The following is a 17045-nucleotide window of genomic DNA, read 5'->3' on the forward strand; positions in this document are numbered from 1 at the left end:
AACTGCAATTTGGATTTTAGATCAATGATGAATATGAGGTAGAACACAAGTGTAGATGCTTTGTGTTTCAAGGAGTTCAACAAAAGCCCCACTCGTTATTAACTTATTTCAATCGATTATTCCTAGCTAGCTTACTTATAGCTAAACATGTGTTTACCATAAAATAATTATAATTCAATGAATTTAACTTTAGATTTTTTTCCGAGTCATCCTTATGACGTAGGTCGCCGTCGGTTCATGACGCCGCGTCTCTTTGTTGGCTCGGCAGCGGCGGCGACGTTTTGTTGTTATTTTTGCTGCAGCTGAAAAATAGAAGCCCCGAACTGTTGTGAGTTTTTGGCTTCGTCAAGCAATTTACCCATCCCAAGTCTGTACGTCTCCTTGTCACAAGTTGATAAGAACATAGTAATGGACTCAGATGAGGGTTATAATTATGAATTTGACGACGAGGAAGAGGAATGCAGCGAAGACAGCGCTAAAGAGGAATCCGAAGACGACACCCTGGAGCTGGGAGAGGTGGAGCTGGTCGACCCTGCCGTGGCCGGCGGGGAGCGAGACTGTGACTGTGGAGAGACCGGGGGAGGCGGCCACGGACCCGGCCAGGAGGAGGAGGACTACCGCTTCGAAGTGCTCACTGCCGAGCAGATCCTCCAGCACATGGTGGAGTGCATCAGGGAGGTCAACGAGGTCATCCAGGTAGATATGAGGAGGGATGTCAGCTGCAGGAAAGCTCGGGGACGGTGTAAAGTTGACAGGCCACTGCACTGGCGCTCCTTTAGCTATATCCTGATACAGATAGGTTAGACTAATTCCTGGAACAAAAACGTTCCATGTTTTCAATGATATATTAGCTAGCTGATTTCATGACAGGTTTGTCAGTGAACCTTTAATTACTTATTTGATCAAAATAAATGTATTTTATGGACACGCAAATGTATTATTGAAAGTATTTAGTTAAACATATATAGAGAGATATAGGTATGGATTGATTCCGTTCCATTCCATTCCATCAATTAGACGGACCCATGCAGCTAGCTAGCTTCCTTCACTTTCCTCAAATGGATAACGTTACTAAACCAACTCAACATGAAGTTATTGTTGGCTAGCCAGCTAGCTCTAACTCGGGGCCAATGAAGGGGCCTCATCTCTTAGCATTATCTGGGCTGACAACTTCAGGTACCGTTAGCCAGCTAGCAGGTTATCAATGCTAGTTGGCGATCCAGTCTTCCCCTAGCTTGCGAACTTGTGAACCAGCGAAGACGAAGCAATGAATCAGCGAGTAGCATCTCGGTCTTCCAGTTGGCCGAAGCTGATAACTAGCTACTATTGTGGTAGCTACTGATCAGCCTTACATCTTGTGGATGGATGTTAATGCAGTGTTAGTTAGCTAACTACCAATGTCTACAGATCATTACTACAAGTAGATCACTACTACAAGTCATGCACTTTAAGTTTAAGATGAGCCTGTGTGGAATTCCCCTGCAGCTGTCTACACGTTAGCTAGATTAGCTGGCTACATGTTCTCCTTATTAGTCGGGCCTTTATTAGCTCCCATACTATCCCATACTATCCCATGTAGCTAGTAATCAAGGGGGAAAACGAAGCTGCTGATCTGACCCCATTTCAAGCTTTTTTAGAGGCTCTCTTCCCTGTTAAGTAGTGTCACTTCATAAACGATATTGGGGATGGCTTAAACCTAGTTATAAGCAGCATCTGATGAGACAGAAAAGAAATAAAGTTTGATTTGAGCCTGGTTGGCACACTGTGTAGAGACACTGGCAAGGCATGGTGTTAAGCCTCTCATCTAAAAATAATAGGCCTAGTTCATCATCACTAGAATTGTAATGTAGTATGCAATGCAAAATATTATATATAATTAAAGTAAACAATAAATAAATGTGTTATTGCATTAGCAAACCCCAACCCTTCCAATAAAGATGATTCTGGGTTCTTAACCACAAAGGCAGGCATTACGTGGAGACACCATACAGCATATCCCTTCTTGATTGTACTACCCAGAATAACGAAAACTAATAACAAAATCAATATATGAGCAATACTGGCTATTATCAGCAGTTAAATGTGCCTTTTTATTAAAGTATCATTGGTCAGGTGTAGTGTTCACCTGTGTGCTGGTTCAATCATTCAGCAGGGGAAAGGAATACAGCACAAAGCCTTCAGTCTTTGCACCTATATTGGGTTCCAATGATATGATGTTGTAAAATTACAATTTTGTAATGCTACTGCATGTAGGCAATGTAGGATAGGATTGAGTTGATGTTTTCAGTCACAGTCATATCCTTGGTTACTTACTGTTGATACTTACAAATGCCTACAATTGATAAGGCATTCATAATTTTCAGTCATGACATTTCTTCTTCCTTCAACCCCAGTGTAGGCCTATAACAACAATCTCTCTCTCTCTCTCTCTCTCTCTCTCTCTCTCTCTCTCTCTCTCTCTACTAGAATCCTGCAACTATCACAAGAATGCTTCTTAGTCACTTCAACTGGGATAAAGAGAAGCTGATGGAAAGGCATGTATTCTTCGTATAAACATTTGCGGTTCTCTTTTAATGCGTAAGATATGAACACAAGATATGAAGCCATTCTCAAAGCTTGTCTGAAAAGTTTCTCTCTTTGTTTTCTCCAGGTACTTTGATGGTAACCTGGACAAGTTGTTCTCAGAATGTCATGTCATCAACCCCAGTAAGAAATCTCGGTCGCGGCCAATGAACACAAGATCATCGGCACAGGACCCGCCATGTCAGATCTGCTATCTAAACTACCCTAACACGGTCAGTTCTCTCAACTGGAGATGGTTTTTCAATTTCAGATGTTTAGCTAGTTAAGATTAAGAAAGTACAGTACTATCAGATCCACTCATTTACCTTGCTTGATCTTGCCCCTAGCACTATACCCCAGTGCTACCCGTGACTAGATCAATAACAGCCAGCTTCTTTTTCAAGCTGTTGAATAATAGGTCAATGAAGCAGCATAGCTGCAAAGTCAAGGCTTGTTTAGAGCATACCCCTGCTGACACATGATGGGGAGCGGGAGGTGGGCAGAGGCTGTGTTCCATTAATTTGACATTTAAGATTGTGCCCAAGTTGCTACATGCAACACTATAGTCTGGGCCATCAGGAAGGATTTCTAATGAGCTGCTTTCACTACTAATCTCTTCACTGGATTACTACATTTGTATACAAAGGAGCAGAGCTGAAGAACAGGCAAGTATTTCAGACTGGAAGTTCATAGAATATTTGCTTGTGAAAGGCCAGACAGACTGTTGAAGTATGCTGGTGATCTACTGCATCACGTGAGACAACTGGTGAAGCCAAGCCAGGACTGGGGATCAGTGTGGCTCATCAAATATTGTCTTTCCTGCTAATGTGAATTAGCATATAGCCTACAATGTTCTGTGGCACACTTGCTCACAGAAACCCATGAAACCATGTAGCCCTGTTTTCCTTTTATGAGCCCATGGGCCATCATTGATAAGTAGCCTAACTGGGCCAGAATGATGTTCATAATGGATTTCTCTTCAGTCTGAAGCTAAGAGGCGCTATGACCCTACTTATGTCAAATGTGTAGTGCCTGCTATACAGATGTGGTTCACAGTTGTGTTCGAAGGTTTGCCATTGATGAGTTAAAAGTGTTGGAAATGAGAAAACACCTGTCCCAGGTGTGTGATAATTATGTTGGTTTAGTAAAGGTGCCAATATCAGTGGTCTGAGATTTGGTTCAACGATAGGGGGCAAAGCTTCCAATACCCTGAAATGCTGAGAGATGTTAAATAGAAATCCAATGGGGATCTGTATCTAACTGTGTCAGATTCCTGTGTTGATCTATTTTTCCCAAACTCGCCATGATAACTCCTGTCCTAGTCAGGAAATGGCAACTTCAGCCAACCAGATGATTCCATGTGATACACATTCTGAAAACACACCAAGGGATTGTTTTAATTGGTCTGTTGGGGGGAAAAATAAGCTTAAAGCTCTGGCACATCTGTTGCATGTTATCCATGGCTTCCGCACCAAGGGCATTTGGGGTCTGTCGCTCTGACATCAACAATGTGCTCTGGCCTCTTTTTGGTATATTTTATTTGTGATCTGAGGCTGTTTTATGTGGTGTTTTGTTTCACATAAAAAATAATGTGTGTGTGTGTTCTTTTTTCCACAGTATTTCACTGGCCTGGAGTGCGGACACAAGTTCTGCATGCAGTGCTGGGGGGATTACCTTACTACCAAGATCATAGAGGAGGGAATGGGACAGGTACTGAAGCATTCTCCAATCTCCATTATCACTCAGAAGCCTGTGCGTGATCACATTTGAATGATTTTCATGACAAAAGACATAAGCATAACATTTTCTAATTATTTTTACTTTACTCTATAACTGTTTCCCTTACTGTGGTGTCCTTTCAGACCATATCCTGTCCTGCCCATAGTTGTGATATTTTGGTTGATGACAACACCGTCATGTAAGTATTCTTGTATTTCTTGTAATCTTGTATTTTAAGATGAAACATAATGGCTATAGATATGAAGTGAAGTTTAATACGCTGAGAGCACTTTTCACACCAATGATATCGCCCATGCTGCTTGATACAAGCTTACTGGATGGTTCACTAGGGTGAGGTCAGTAGTCGCTGGAAAGCTTAACACATGTCATCGCTTGGAAGCGTCTGTTTGGAGAAAGAGCGGTCTTATGAAGTTGTGACTAAACTTCCATAATTTGTATCAGTCATGTTTCAGCTGACAGTCTGTGCTGTGAGACAGAAGTGGGCAGAACCCTGGGCTGAACCAAGTCTTTGAGCAGTGGTTGTCAGAAGACCTTGCTTCATATGCAGATGTACAGTGGGGGAAATAAGTACCGTATTTTCCGCACTATAAGGCGCACCGGATTATAAGGCGCACCTTCAATGAATGGCCTATTTTAGAATTGTTTTCATATACAAGGCGCACCGGATTATAAGGCGCACCGGATTATAAAGCGCATAGAATAGAAAATACTGCAGTCAAACGTTTGACTGGGGTTGCGTTACGCCCAAGCTCCACCTACTGCGTTGCGTCACCTCTCCATCGGTGTTGTGTCAACTTCCCGTTGTCCATGCTCCACCTGAGCGTTGTCACCGTCAACGTTCTACCTGCTCCACTGTCAAAAATATATATTTTTCCACCTCAAGTATCAGCCGTTCGTCATCCATTTTTGCAACAAGCGTCAAGGACCTGCGGTGATTCACAGCTGACTCGCGTGAATAGCAATTCGCAATAGCTGCGACCACGAGATATAGAGTAGTTAGCTACAAGCATTTTCAATCTGGTATTATCTCTATTAGTGGATTAACCGCTGTGGTGATTTAACAGCTGATAAAAATACATCAAGTAGACTACAAACAGAGCAAAACAATAAAACAACCAATAGGCTATACAATTATAACCAACAACCAATATGTGACAGCTCCTGGTGAAATGTGCAACGTAATTTTTCAGTTTTGTGACTCTGAACGCAGCCACAGCTACGAACACTGCTAACAAAACACATCGCTACGAAGGTCTAAACTGTATTTTAATAACATGACAACATACTGGGAGAACATCGACATGCTAAAAACACATAACTACACATAACTAGATGAACACACAGTTCTTGCTTTTGAACACGAGCTAAAACGAAAGTATGTTTACAAATCAACCCTCCCTTACCGGTAGCCTCCGGCAAACGAGAATAATGAATCCAATACACAAATTATAAGTGTTTAGTGATCGTTAAACTGTTGTTTATTAGATCGAGTGGGTACTTTAGTACATTTTTTTGTACTAAACAAATAAGTACAAATAAGTACAAATAAGTACAAACAAATAATGTTGTTTATTAGATCGAGTGGGTACTTTAGTACATTTTTTTACTTTAATGATGAGATGTTCATTAATTCAATTCAGTCAAACATTCAAACTTTATTTCAGTAAACACGTAGTAAAAGAAACAGTCTGATACCACTAAATCAAACGTTAGTGCATAACTCAACATTGTTCAGTTATGTATAACACGTAAAGCTCACTTTTTCAGTTCATTCCTCGTCCACGAATCCCTTGAATTCTTCTTCTTCAGTGTCCGAATTGAACAGTTGGGTGAGTACGGCATCCATTCAGAGCACATGATAGCATAACAATAGCATAGCATTCGCGGAGATTCCAAGATGGCGGCCGTCGTTTACTGATTACGTAATGCTGCAAGCGGTGCGGCTTTGTAGTTTACCAGTCGTACTGAAACATTTTATTATTATGGAAAAAAAAATATTGGTCATGTAATTTTTACATTTTGATCCATATATAAGGCGCACCGGATTATAAGGCGCACTGTCGTTTTTTTTTTTTTTTTGGGACTTTTAAGTGCGCCTTATAGTGCGGAAAATACGGTATTCAACATTTTGTCCAGTAAATGTATTTCCAATGAGCCTATTCAAGTGAAATTTGCACCAGACGTTGGTATTAACTCAAACAATCCATACAAAAAATCTAAACATTCAAGTCTATATGTAAATAAAGTTATGTGTAATAAAGTGGAATGAAACAGTAAAAAAGTATTGAACACACTAACAGAAGTTAATTCAATACTTGAAGCCTTTGTTTGTAATGACAGCTTCAAGGCGCTTTCTGTATGAAATCGAACTAATCGCCCCGCAGTATTCAGGTGTGATTTTGGCCCATTCCTCTACAAAGATTGTCTTTAAATCTTGAAGATTGCGGGCGGGCCCTCTTGTGAATCAGGATCTTTAGATGCTTCCGCAAATGTTCAATTTTGTTTAGCCTAAGTCAGGTGATTGACTGGGCCATTCCAACAAGTAGATTTTCTTTCTCTGAAACCAATTGCGAGTTTCCCTTGCTGTATGCTTTGAATCGTTGCCCTGCTGGAAGGTTCACCCACATCTCATCCTCAGCATCCTGGTGGATGGCAGCAGGTTAATCTCAAGAATCTCTCTGTACATGGCTCCATTCATTGTTCCTTAAATGATATGAAGTCTGCCAGTACAACGAGAGGAGAAACAGCCCCACACCTTAAGTAAACCACAATACATGTGTGCGTGTCCGCGTCATCGTTATCGAAAAACGCATCCAATTGCCGACCACACAACTCCAAAAAATTATACGGAAACACCCTCCCAGCGTTATCGTCTCATCACAGTCTCAGCTCACGAATTTTGGCGGAGTCGTGTAGCCGTGAGGTGCAAACGATAACAGATCGTCAGCGTTTCAGCCAAATCCGGCGCCGTGTAGCCTAGGCCTTAGTGATCGTGTATCCTTCTGTGAAGCGGTCACGTGACACAGGATTATGATTGCTTCTAAATAGTATATTTTGACAGGTTATTTGACAAAATATGTTTTTTACAAAATGTTCTGTCATCACTTTCAATAGCATCTTCAACCACAGACAATGGCACTGGACAAACACTCTTGAAGCGTTTATTATATATAGCAATTAATGACGGTTTATTGACAAAAAACATGCCATTTTCTAAACATCAGTGGAAAGCGGCTGGCTTTGGTTTTTGGTCATTTGATTTCCACCAGAGATGGGGACAATAGGCAGTCATCTATCATTCTGCCCGCTCCTTTTTCACCTTCTTCATGCAAGTCTTACACACAGCCTCGTCAATATTTGCTGGCTTGCTCTCGTCATTCGGTCAGAACCTGAAATGCTTCCAAATTGCAGCAGTTGCTTTTTAGGGACCAAGCTTGCAGTTGCTTTTTTAGGGACCAAGCTTACTCGCTATAACTTTTTCTACTTTTCCGTTCTGAGGAGAAGCGGTCACGTGACTCATTCTTCTAAATAGTATTTTTTGACAGGTTATTTATTTGACAAATTATATTGTTTACAAAAATCACTTTCATAGCATCTCCAACCACACACTCTTAAGGCATTTATTATATATAGCAATTTATGACCTTGTGATAAATAAATAAATAAAAATGATGACGGTATTGACAAAAAACGTTGCTTTTTTCAGATACCCCGGCCGCCCAACCCTAATTTGTGCCTATATTGAGGATATCAATGCTAATCTCTTACCTTGCTTCTTGACCCAGCTCTAAAGCTGAGCTTACAGTAATTGTCTTAACCTACATTCTGATCTGTGGAATGGTTGTTGTTGTTGTGTTGTTAGTTCACTATAGTACAGTACTATAGGCTACTGTACATGTGGAAGACTAGCATGGCGGCACTTAGGAGATGTGTTGGAAACTAAAGAAGCAGTCGTCGTTGGAACAGTCCTATAGAATAGGCTAAGCAACTTGGACTTGGACTTGGACTTTATTTTATTTGTCATTGCTACAGTACAGGTACCAAACAACGAAATTTAGGAGGGGTGGCTCCCCTGGTGTTAGGAAAGGAAAAAGAAAACACATTTTAGAAAAAAGCATAGATGCATAAAATCACAAGAAGGTAAGGAGCTGGTTTACATCAATAAAGGCTATGTACACAATCCACTGTACTATACTGCACAGATAGTCAACTAGGGTTGTCATATTGCACAAAGAGTATTTTTTCACTGTATTTTAAAGTGTCACAGTTTGCAGGCTTGAAAATGTACATGTTTGTGCCTCAGCACTAGCTGCCATACAATCCGTCCGGACTGTCCTGGGCCCAGAACTTAGGCCTTTTCTGTGTTCAGGGCCTTAGTTAGCTAGTGCTAGTTAGCTAGTGCTAGTTAGCTCGGCCCCTGGGAGAGCTAGAGAAACGCGGTCTCTTCACCGGGGGATGCAGTGGAGTGGCCCGGGGGGGGGGGGTTAAACTAACTAACCATGTGTTGCTAGAAGGATACTCACTTCATTAGTTTCCTCCGTATTTGCGATCATCATACTCTGCCAAGATGATGATGAATTGCAGTGTACCAACCAAACACAGCATCCATAGTGGCTTTACTGGTGATGATTGCTCATTGTTGGTATTCTATGATCTAATGCACCAACTACTATCATTCCGTGGATTGTAATATAGTTTTGGTTTGAATTTCCCCTCCAGGCGACTCATAACAGATTCAAAAGTGAAGTTGAAGTACCAACACTTAATTACCAATAGTTTTGTAGAGGTAAGCTTTATATCTGTTATTTATGACTGTCAATTATTTAATGTCATTAATGTCTGTCTTGTAACAAATGAATAGGAAATTAAGTGAGGTATATTGAATGCAGTGTTGCACTCTTGGCCAACACTTGACCGCATCCCTGTATCATGAACATGGCCTTGTCTCCTTTAGTGCAATCGACTGTTAAAGTGGTGTCCTGCACCTGACTGCCATCACGTTGTCAAAGTCCAGTACCCAGACGCCAAGCCTGTGAGGTGCAAGTGTGGCCGTCAGTTCTGGTAAGAGAACTCCTTCAGTGATCTCACTCAGCTTCTTCTCAATATCATTTTACAGGTTAGTCTGCTCCTGAAACTCCCCAGGCTCCTTTGCAAACCAAGAGCACAACAGAGTTGGCATGTGAGCCAGCCCTGGGGTTTCCCTGCCAAGCTACTGCACCCACCACTCCCCTCTGGGGCCCAGTCACAGCAGGCTCCTCTGGGATCACTGTTTCCTGTTAGCAGCTCTTACCTAATCCCTGCAACGTGAACATGAAGGGAAAAATAAATAAAAGGGAGTCTTAAAACAGATTACATTGAGTCACCTCAACATTGATGCTCAATAAATCTCTTTATTGTATAAAAAGTGTGCAATTTGGGTGTGCTCAACTGGTAACTTCTTGCGCTTCGTTGGGATATTTCCAGAACAAAATCAAATGAAAGCTTCTGTTCTGTTCAGTAGCTGGTCTTTAGAGTTTATGGAGTAATAGTGTTCTTTGCTAAGCAAAGAATGCAAACCACCAGATCTTTTATATAAGAGCTCAGGTAGAATATGTATAATCATATTTATAGGCCAAGACCTCTGAATGTTGGGGATTATTAGAAAATCATAGGTAACAGATGTTAAATGTTAAATGTGGTATGTTCAAGAAACAATAATGCTAATATATTATTCTATTGTAGCTTCAACTGTGGCGAGAACTGGCATGACCCTGTCAAATGTAAGGTATGTCAAGGATCAATATGCTGTTCTTCTGCATGAGTTTATACCAAGAATAATCAACGTCTGGGCATATGAATATGCATCAACGTACTGTATAATACCCATATTTGTATTGCATTTACTTGTACTCATGGCACAATCGCTGTTTATTTATTGACTTGGGAAACTTGAATGAGTTGTTCCCGACTAGCTATTTAAGTAATACCTAATGGCAATGTCAGGTTTTCACAATAAATAAATCAGTTAATTCATATTTAGACTTGCTTTTTTGCAGAATAGCTTATGGATTTGAAACAGTGACTCTGAGTCACATTTTGTAGAAGCATGTGTTTTTTGTCTGAGAGCAGACAGCCACCTTCCCACTCACTCTGCTGGGAGACTCCCAGGAGACCTGTCTTGTTATTCCAGAGGCAGCCCTTGCAGCAACAAAGCATTGTGACTGCCAATGGCCCCTGGCCCTAGCATAGATTATGTTTTCTTGCTATGACTGATAGATAGATAATTCACTTACTTAGACAAATGTATTTGTTGTAAGTCCCTTTGGATGAAGGCATCTTCTAAATGGCAACAATTATAATGTAAAGCATGCCTTTGATCTGTCAATTTCACTGGAATTACTAACCTACCTGTAGCGATCACATCAGCAATATGGTCTAGATTAGGTACATTTTTCATAAAATAAGGCAACAAAAATCATATTGTCAATAGATTTACCAAATCTGCACAATGAGGAGGGCCACAAGACGGAAGTGTTCAGCGCTTATTGTTGTTCAACTCTCGATTCCTCTACTATTTTGCAGTGGCTGAGGAAGTGGATTAAAAAATGTGACGATGACAGCGAAACATCAAACTGGATTGCAGCAAATACCAAGGTATGTTGGAACTCCACGGGCCGCTTTTTCAATAGTCTTTTTTATAGCACGGTCCCTGTCTGTCTGTGGCTGATTGCTGCGGAGCGACTCACCACCTACTCCTTCCTGCGCCTTTACAGGAATGTCCAAAATGCCACGTGACCATTGAGAAGGATGGTGGCTGCAATCACATGGTGTGTCGGAACCAGAACTGCAAAGCTGAGTTCTGTTGGGTCTGCCTGGGTCCGTGGGAGCCCCATGGGTCAGCTTGGTGAGTAACTGTTCTGGGCTCAGGTCTTTCCCAACATTCTGGATGACAGTGGACCTGCCCGAGTCAACACAGAGCTGCTCTCAGTGCCAGACTAAAAGTTGCTGAACTGGAGCCCCGTGGTGGCGCAGCGGTCTAAGTCTATCGAATCCCGGTCTCGCCAGACCCGGATATGACCAGGGCTCACAGGGAGCGGCATATTGAGCGGCCGCTCCCAAAGGCAGGTATAGGACTATTTCCGGACAAGGATCCGTCGCGCAACACCGCCCCCGGGGTGCCGGAATAACGGTGTCGGGCTCGAGGAGCCAGTCAGCTAGTCTGCCTGGCGATCTCCTCTGGGGCTGCCGGCCACGGGGTCGTGCGGCGGATCCTACGCAATAGGCAGGGGATAATTGGATGCTAGGTTGGGTTCAATTGGATACCAAATTGGGTGAAAAAGGGGATAAAATCTGGAAAAAAAAATAAAAAAATAAAAAAAGTTGCTGAACTTTAATTTACATCTTGCCTAACAATATGAATGAATGAATGAATGAATGAATGGTCTTTATTGTCATTGCTATAGTACAGGTACCAAACAACGAAATTTAGGAGGGGTGGCTCCCCTGGTGCTAGGAAAAAAAAAAAAAAAAAAGGAAGGGAAGGAGCTGGTTTACATAAATAAAGGCTATGTACACTATCCACTATACTATACTGTACAGATAGACGACTAGGGTTGTCATATTGCACATAGTGTTATTGCACATTCAAGTGTCGCAGTTTGCAGGCTTGAAATGTACATATTTGTGCCTCAGCACTACACCTGATTTTTTCAATCCAGCAGCTGCCATCAATCCGTCCAGACTGTCCAGGGCCCAGAACCTAGGTCTTTGCCGTGTTCAGGGCCTGACAATATGTCAGATGCCAGGTGAATTATGCATTTTGCTTCAGGGTTGAACCTCGATCGAACTTGATTAACAAGTTACACCAGCTGTATTTAATTTTTGTCCGACGCTTTTGTCAAGCGTTGAGATTTGATGGATCAGTCTTATTAACTCTTTCACCGCCAGAGTTTTCTGAAAAAGTTGCCAGCCAGCGTCAGCCTTTTTGATAATTTTGACTCATCTTCAAAAATTCCCAGAATATTCTGTTCTATGAATATGTAAACACTGAATACATCAGAAGAAAGAAGAGACCTTCTTCAAAAAAACAAGTTTGATTCTATCTTCTTCCTAGCATGTTCAGTGAACACTTCAATGTTGGTCATTTTCATCAAAAAACTACTTTTCGGACAAAAAACTGAGAAAACCGTGTTTTTGTCAAAAAACTGTTTATTTTCACCCCCAAGACCCGTTTGACCCATTTGACATTATAAAACTATAATTCACATAATGAATCTCATTGTAGGAGCCATTTAGTCCTACATGTTATGTTAATTTTCTAATATTCATTATGAACAGGATCAGTAGTAATGGATATTTTGAGAAGATAAAAGAATGTGTTTATTTTGATACATGTGACGCATTTGAAAATAATCATGTACCGTATTTTCCGCACTATAAGGCGCACCGGATTATAAGGCGCACCTTCAATGAATGGCCTATTTTAGAACTGTTTTCATATACAGGGCGCACCGGATTATAAGGCGCACCGGATTATAAGGCGCATAGAATAGATACTGCAGTCAAACGTTTGACTGGGGTTGCGTTACGCCCAAGCTCCACCTACTGCGTTGCGTCACCTCTCCATCGGTGTTGTGTCAACTTCCCGTTGTCCAAGCTCCACCTGAGCGTTGTCACCGTCAACGTTCTACCTGCTCCACTGTCAAAAATATATATTTTTCCACCTCAAGTATCAGCCGTTCGTCATCCATTTTTGCAACAAGCGTCAAGGACCTGCGGTGATTCACAGCTGACTCGCGTGAATAGCAATTCGCAATAGCTGCAACCACGAGATATAGAGTAGTTAGCTACAAGCATTTTCAATCTGCTATTATCTCTATTAGTGGATTAACCGCTGTGGTGATTTAACAGCTGATAAAAATACATCAAGTAGACTACAAACAGAGCAAAACAACACCAGAAAACAACCAATAGGCTATACAATTATAACCAACAACCAATATGTGACAGCTCCTGGTGAAATGTGCAACGTACTTTTTCAGTTTTTACACATGCTTAAACTACAGATTGTAAGCTTTCAAATGATGTGTCATACATTCAAATCAGAGAAAGATTGAACACGACAGGCGTATTTGAATGTTGGTTCACCTCAAACACTGAATGGGAGAAAAGTGACTCTGACCAAACCACAACAAACGCTGCTAGCGGCTAACAGCTAACAAAACACATCGCTACGAAGGTCTAAACTGTATTTTAATAACATGACAACATACTGGGAGAACATCGACATGCTAAAAACACATAACTACACATAACTAGATGAACACACAGTTCTTGCTTTTGAACACGAGCTAAAACGAAACTTTGTTTACAAGTCAACCCTCCCTTACCGGTAGCCTCCGGCAAACGAGAATAATGAATCCAATACACAAATGCTAAGTGTTTAGTGATCGTTAAACTGTTGTTTATTATATCGAGTGGGTACTTTAAAACTTCAAGTTGAAAGCACCAAGAATCTCACTTTGTTCCCTCGGAAACTCTGTTTAGTCTTCTTTACTTGGGGTCTTACACAAGTGGTGTGGGACTGTGAGTAAGCACAGTATACCGGTGTTTACTGATTACCGTAATGCTGCAAGCGGTGCGGCTTTGTAGTTTACCAGTCGTACTGAAACATTTTGACAGAGCGCCTTGAGCGCCGTGTACAACCAGTATGGATCAACAAATTAACCAATTGATCCATATATAAGGCGCTCCGGGTTATAAGGCGCACTGTCGGTTTTTTGTGAAAATTAAAGGCTTTTAAGTGCGCCTTATAGTGCGGAAAATACGGTAAACTTGCCTGTAAGGCAAGGCAAGTTTATTTGTATAGCACATTTCATACAACAGGGGCAATTCAAAGTGCTGTACATGTATTATTTAAAAATACAGCAAGAGGAGCATAGTAAGAAAATAAAAATGACAATGAATAAAAGCAAATATAACAGGTAAATAGATAAAACAGTTAATAAGACAATGTAGCTGGTAGAAATATAAATACAATAAAATGATCTGATGTGTGTTACTTTGGACTGGGGAACGTGACCTTGCACTTCGGGTCCAATCTAGGTCTGAACCCGGGTCTGAATCTGAATCCGACAGGGGGGGGGGGGGCTTGAAGGCTTAGCACTGTGCGCTGTTTGATGTGTGAATAATTAGAATTAGTATAACACTAACTAAAACTATATTCCCGCCCGCACCAGCTGGTAGAGATCTGTGTCTTACCTCTAGCAAGGGAATGTGACGAGTCACTGACTTGCATCCGACGAGGGGGTCCTGATGTTCCCGCTTCATTCACAGCGCCGCGCCTAATTCGTCTTCGACGCTTAGCACTGTGCACTGTTTGATGTGTAAATAATTAGAATTAGTATAACACTAGCTAAAACGATGTTATAAAACTAAGTTGTGCAGCAAACTCTTGGCTATGTACTGTTGACAAAATACATCCAACATCTAAATAGCAAAAAAGATTGTTTTAGTAATATTGTTACTAACGTCAGAACTGGAGCCATTTGCACATGAAGAGAGAGTCTCTGAAGACTCACTATTTTTCCCCAAAACCGCCTCCGGTCTTGCCGACTCCAGAGGGATAACGTTTATAACGTTGACCCAACGTTACTGTATGATAATATTGCACATTGCCGGAGGCCTACTCTTTATTCAGTGAATTGTCTTACCTTGTCCATCATCTTCTACACCGCCGTTCCCCTGCGTCTCCGTCTTTCGCGTCACACTGTCCTCCGGCTCAAAGTCACTATTACGGTCGTAATGTAAATCGCCTGCCTCATCAAAAACCTGTCGGTCTGAGTCCCACAGTTTGGACATGACACATTTAGCTATTTCAGCTGCTGAATAGCTTTTAGGCCGCGGCATCTTTGGGGAAAAAGTGGCGCGACTGTGATTTGATAATCCCGCTTATTACGCCTGAAAATTCCTGTTGGCTTGGTGAAGGATGGACATATGTAATACTTGGTCAAACGATGCATAACAGAGCCCCCTATCGTCTGGCAGTGATAACTCTGAAACCCGGAATATTCCGTTATTGGCGGCCAAGCGTTCTATCATAAAACACGGAATTTTCCGGGTTTGGCGGTCAAAGAGTTAAGAGTGAACATAAAGCTCTAATCTTAGTTACCTGTCTTTTTCACAAAATATTATGAAGTAACACAATTCATAGTAAGTGTGAAGAGCGATTGATTTCTAATGGAGACATCATTTTTGTCTTGCAGGTACAATTGCAATCGCTACAATGAAGATGACGCAAAAGCAGCCAGGGATGCGCAGGAGGTAATTATATATATGGTTAATAGCCTTAGGTTAATGTGTGGTGTGCTTGTTTTTTTATTCAACGGTTATATTATATAGTCTAACGGTTTCCATGCATTCCTGGGGAAGTTGAATGTATAGTTGTCAGTGTAGACGTTGTGTAGACGTTGTGCAGACGATGCATTCGTGGAGGGCAGCTGGCTCCATTTCCACTGTAATTAAAGCCAGGCGTGTGCTCTGCAGCGCTCCAGGGCGGCCTTGCAGAGGTACCTGTTCTACTGCAACCGCTACATGAACCACATGCAGAGCCTGCGCTTTGAGCACAAGCTCTATGCTCAGGTCAAGCAGAAGATGGAGGAGATGCAGCAGCACAACATGTCGTGGATCGAGGTGCAGTTCCTGAAGAAGGCAGTGGACGTGCTGTGCCAGTGTCGCTCCACACTCATGTTCACTTACGTCTTTGCTTTCTACCTCAAGAAGAACAACCAGTCCATTATCTTTGAGGTACAGCGAGTGTGCGTCCTGGATAGACACTGCTGTGTGTGTGCGTGTGGGTGTGCGTGTGCGTGTGCGTGCGTGCGTGTGTAAGCGTGTGTAAGCGTGTGTTAGCGTGTGTTAGCGTGTGTAAGCGTGTGTAAGCGTGTGTAAGCGAGTGTGCGTGTGTGTCTCATAAGATGGCTTGGTGTGATGTAGGTAAGTAATCAAGGCTGCGGAAGCAATGTGTGACTTGTTTCTGATGTGATCTTCTCAGAATAACCAGGCAGACCTGGAGAACGCCACTGAGACTCTGTCTGGATACCTGGAACGGGACATTTCCCAGGACTCACTGCAGGACATTAAGCAGAAAGTACAAGATAAATACAGGTGAGTCAGAGCCAGAGGACGAAAACTTTCCCCTTTATTGTACAGTGACGACAAGTCAGGAGAGGTCCCGCTCCCTAAAGCGCTTCTATCTCCTCTGTCTCTAGATACTGTGAGAGCCGACGGAGAGTGCTTCTACAGCACGTGCATGAAGGCTATGAGAAGGATCTGTGGGAGTATATTGAGGATTGAGGACACGTCCCCACACCATGGACTCTTGAGTGTATCTATCTCTACCGACTAGAGCGCTGATGCAATGAAACAGGGCAGCACTGCCGCTACCCTACTGGCATTACTGCCCACTATTGCATCCTTTTCTCTGATTTTGTTTAATGGAAACTTCAAAAGTAAATGATATTTAAATAAAAAGGTAGAATATTAAAAATATTAAGTGTACTACAGTATTGTTAGCAACAGAGTGGAGTGTGAGAAGACAGAAAACTCAACTAAAACAAATACATCCTTTCTTGGCTTGTATTGTAACATCTCCCTTCAAATATCTTATTTTCACCTAGTTATATCTGTTTTTTGTTTTTTTTAATTCTCGTGGATGTTTTCCGTTTTGATTTTGACCTTATTTTATATTCTCTATTGTGTGAGAG

General features: G+C 41.8%; 1 protein-coding gene across 1 annotated transcript; it reads left to right on the top strand.

Annotated features, from left to right (window-relative positions):
• Positions 1–330: 330 nt before the first annotated feature.
• Positions 331–16753, top strand: arih1 (ariadne ubiquitin-conjugating enzyme E2 binding protein homolog 1). Its single transcript, XM_080539358.1, has 14 exons — positions 331–696; positions 2467–2534; positions 2651–2795; positions 4180–4272; positions 4425–4480; positions 9022–9088; positions 9257–9363; positions 10024–10066; positions 10864–10935; positions 11055–11185; positions 15546–15603; positions 15826–16086; positions 16334–16446; positions 16551–16753. Exons 1-14 carry the CDS (start codon positions 409–411, stop codon positions 16633–16635), a joined length of 1587 nt encoding a protein of 528 aa, XP_080395484.1. The 5' UTR covers positions 331–408; the 3' UTR covers positions 16636–16753.
• The last annotated feature ends 292 nt before the right edge of the window (positions 16754–17045 follow it).

Source organism: Nansenia antarctica (assembly GCF_963989245.1).
Source record: "Nansenia antarctica genome assembly, chromosome: 9".
Lineage (NCBI taxonomy): Eukaryota > Metazoa > Chordata > Actinopteri > Argentiniformes > Microstomatidae > Nansenia > Nansenia antarctica.

Coding starts and splice junctions, on each gene's coding strand:
- arih1 (XM_080539358.1), top strand. CDS start 409: ATGGACTCAGATGAGGGTTATAATTATGAATTTGACGACGAGGAAGAG. Junction 697..2,466: donor AGGTCAACGAGGTCATCCAG/GTAGATATGAGG, acceptor TCTCTCTACTAG/AATCCTGCAACTATCACAAG. Junction 9,089..9,256: donor TTACCAATAGTTTTGTAGAG/GTAAGCTTTATA, acceptor TGTCTCCTTTAG/TGCAATCGACTGTTAAAGTG.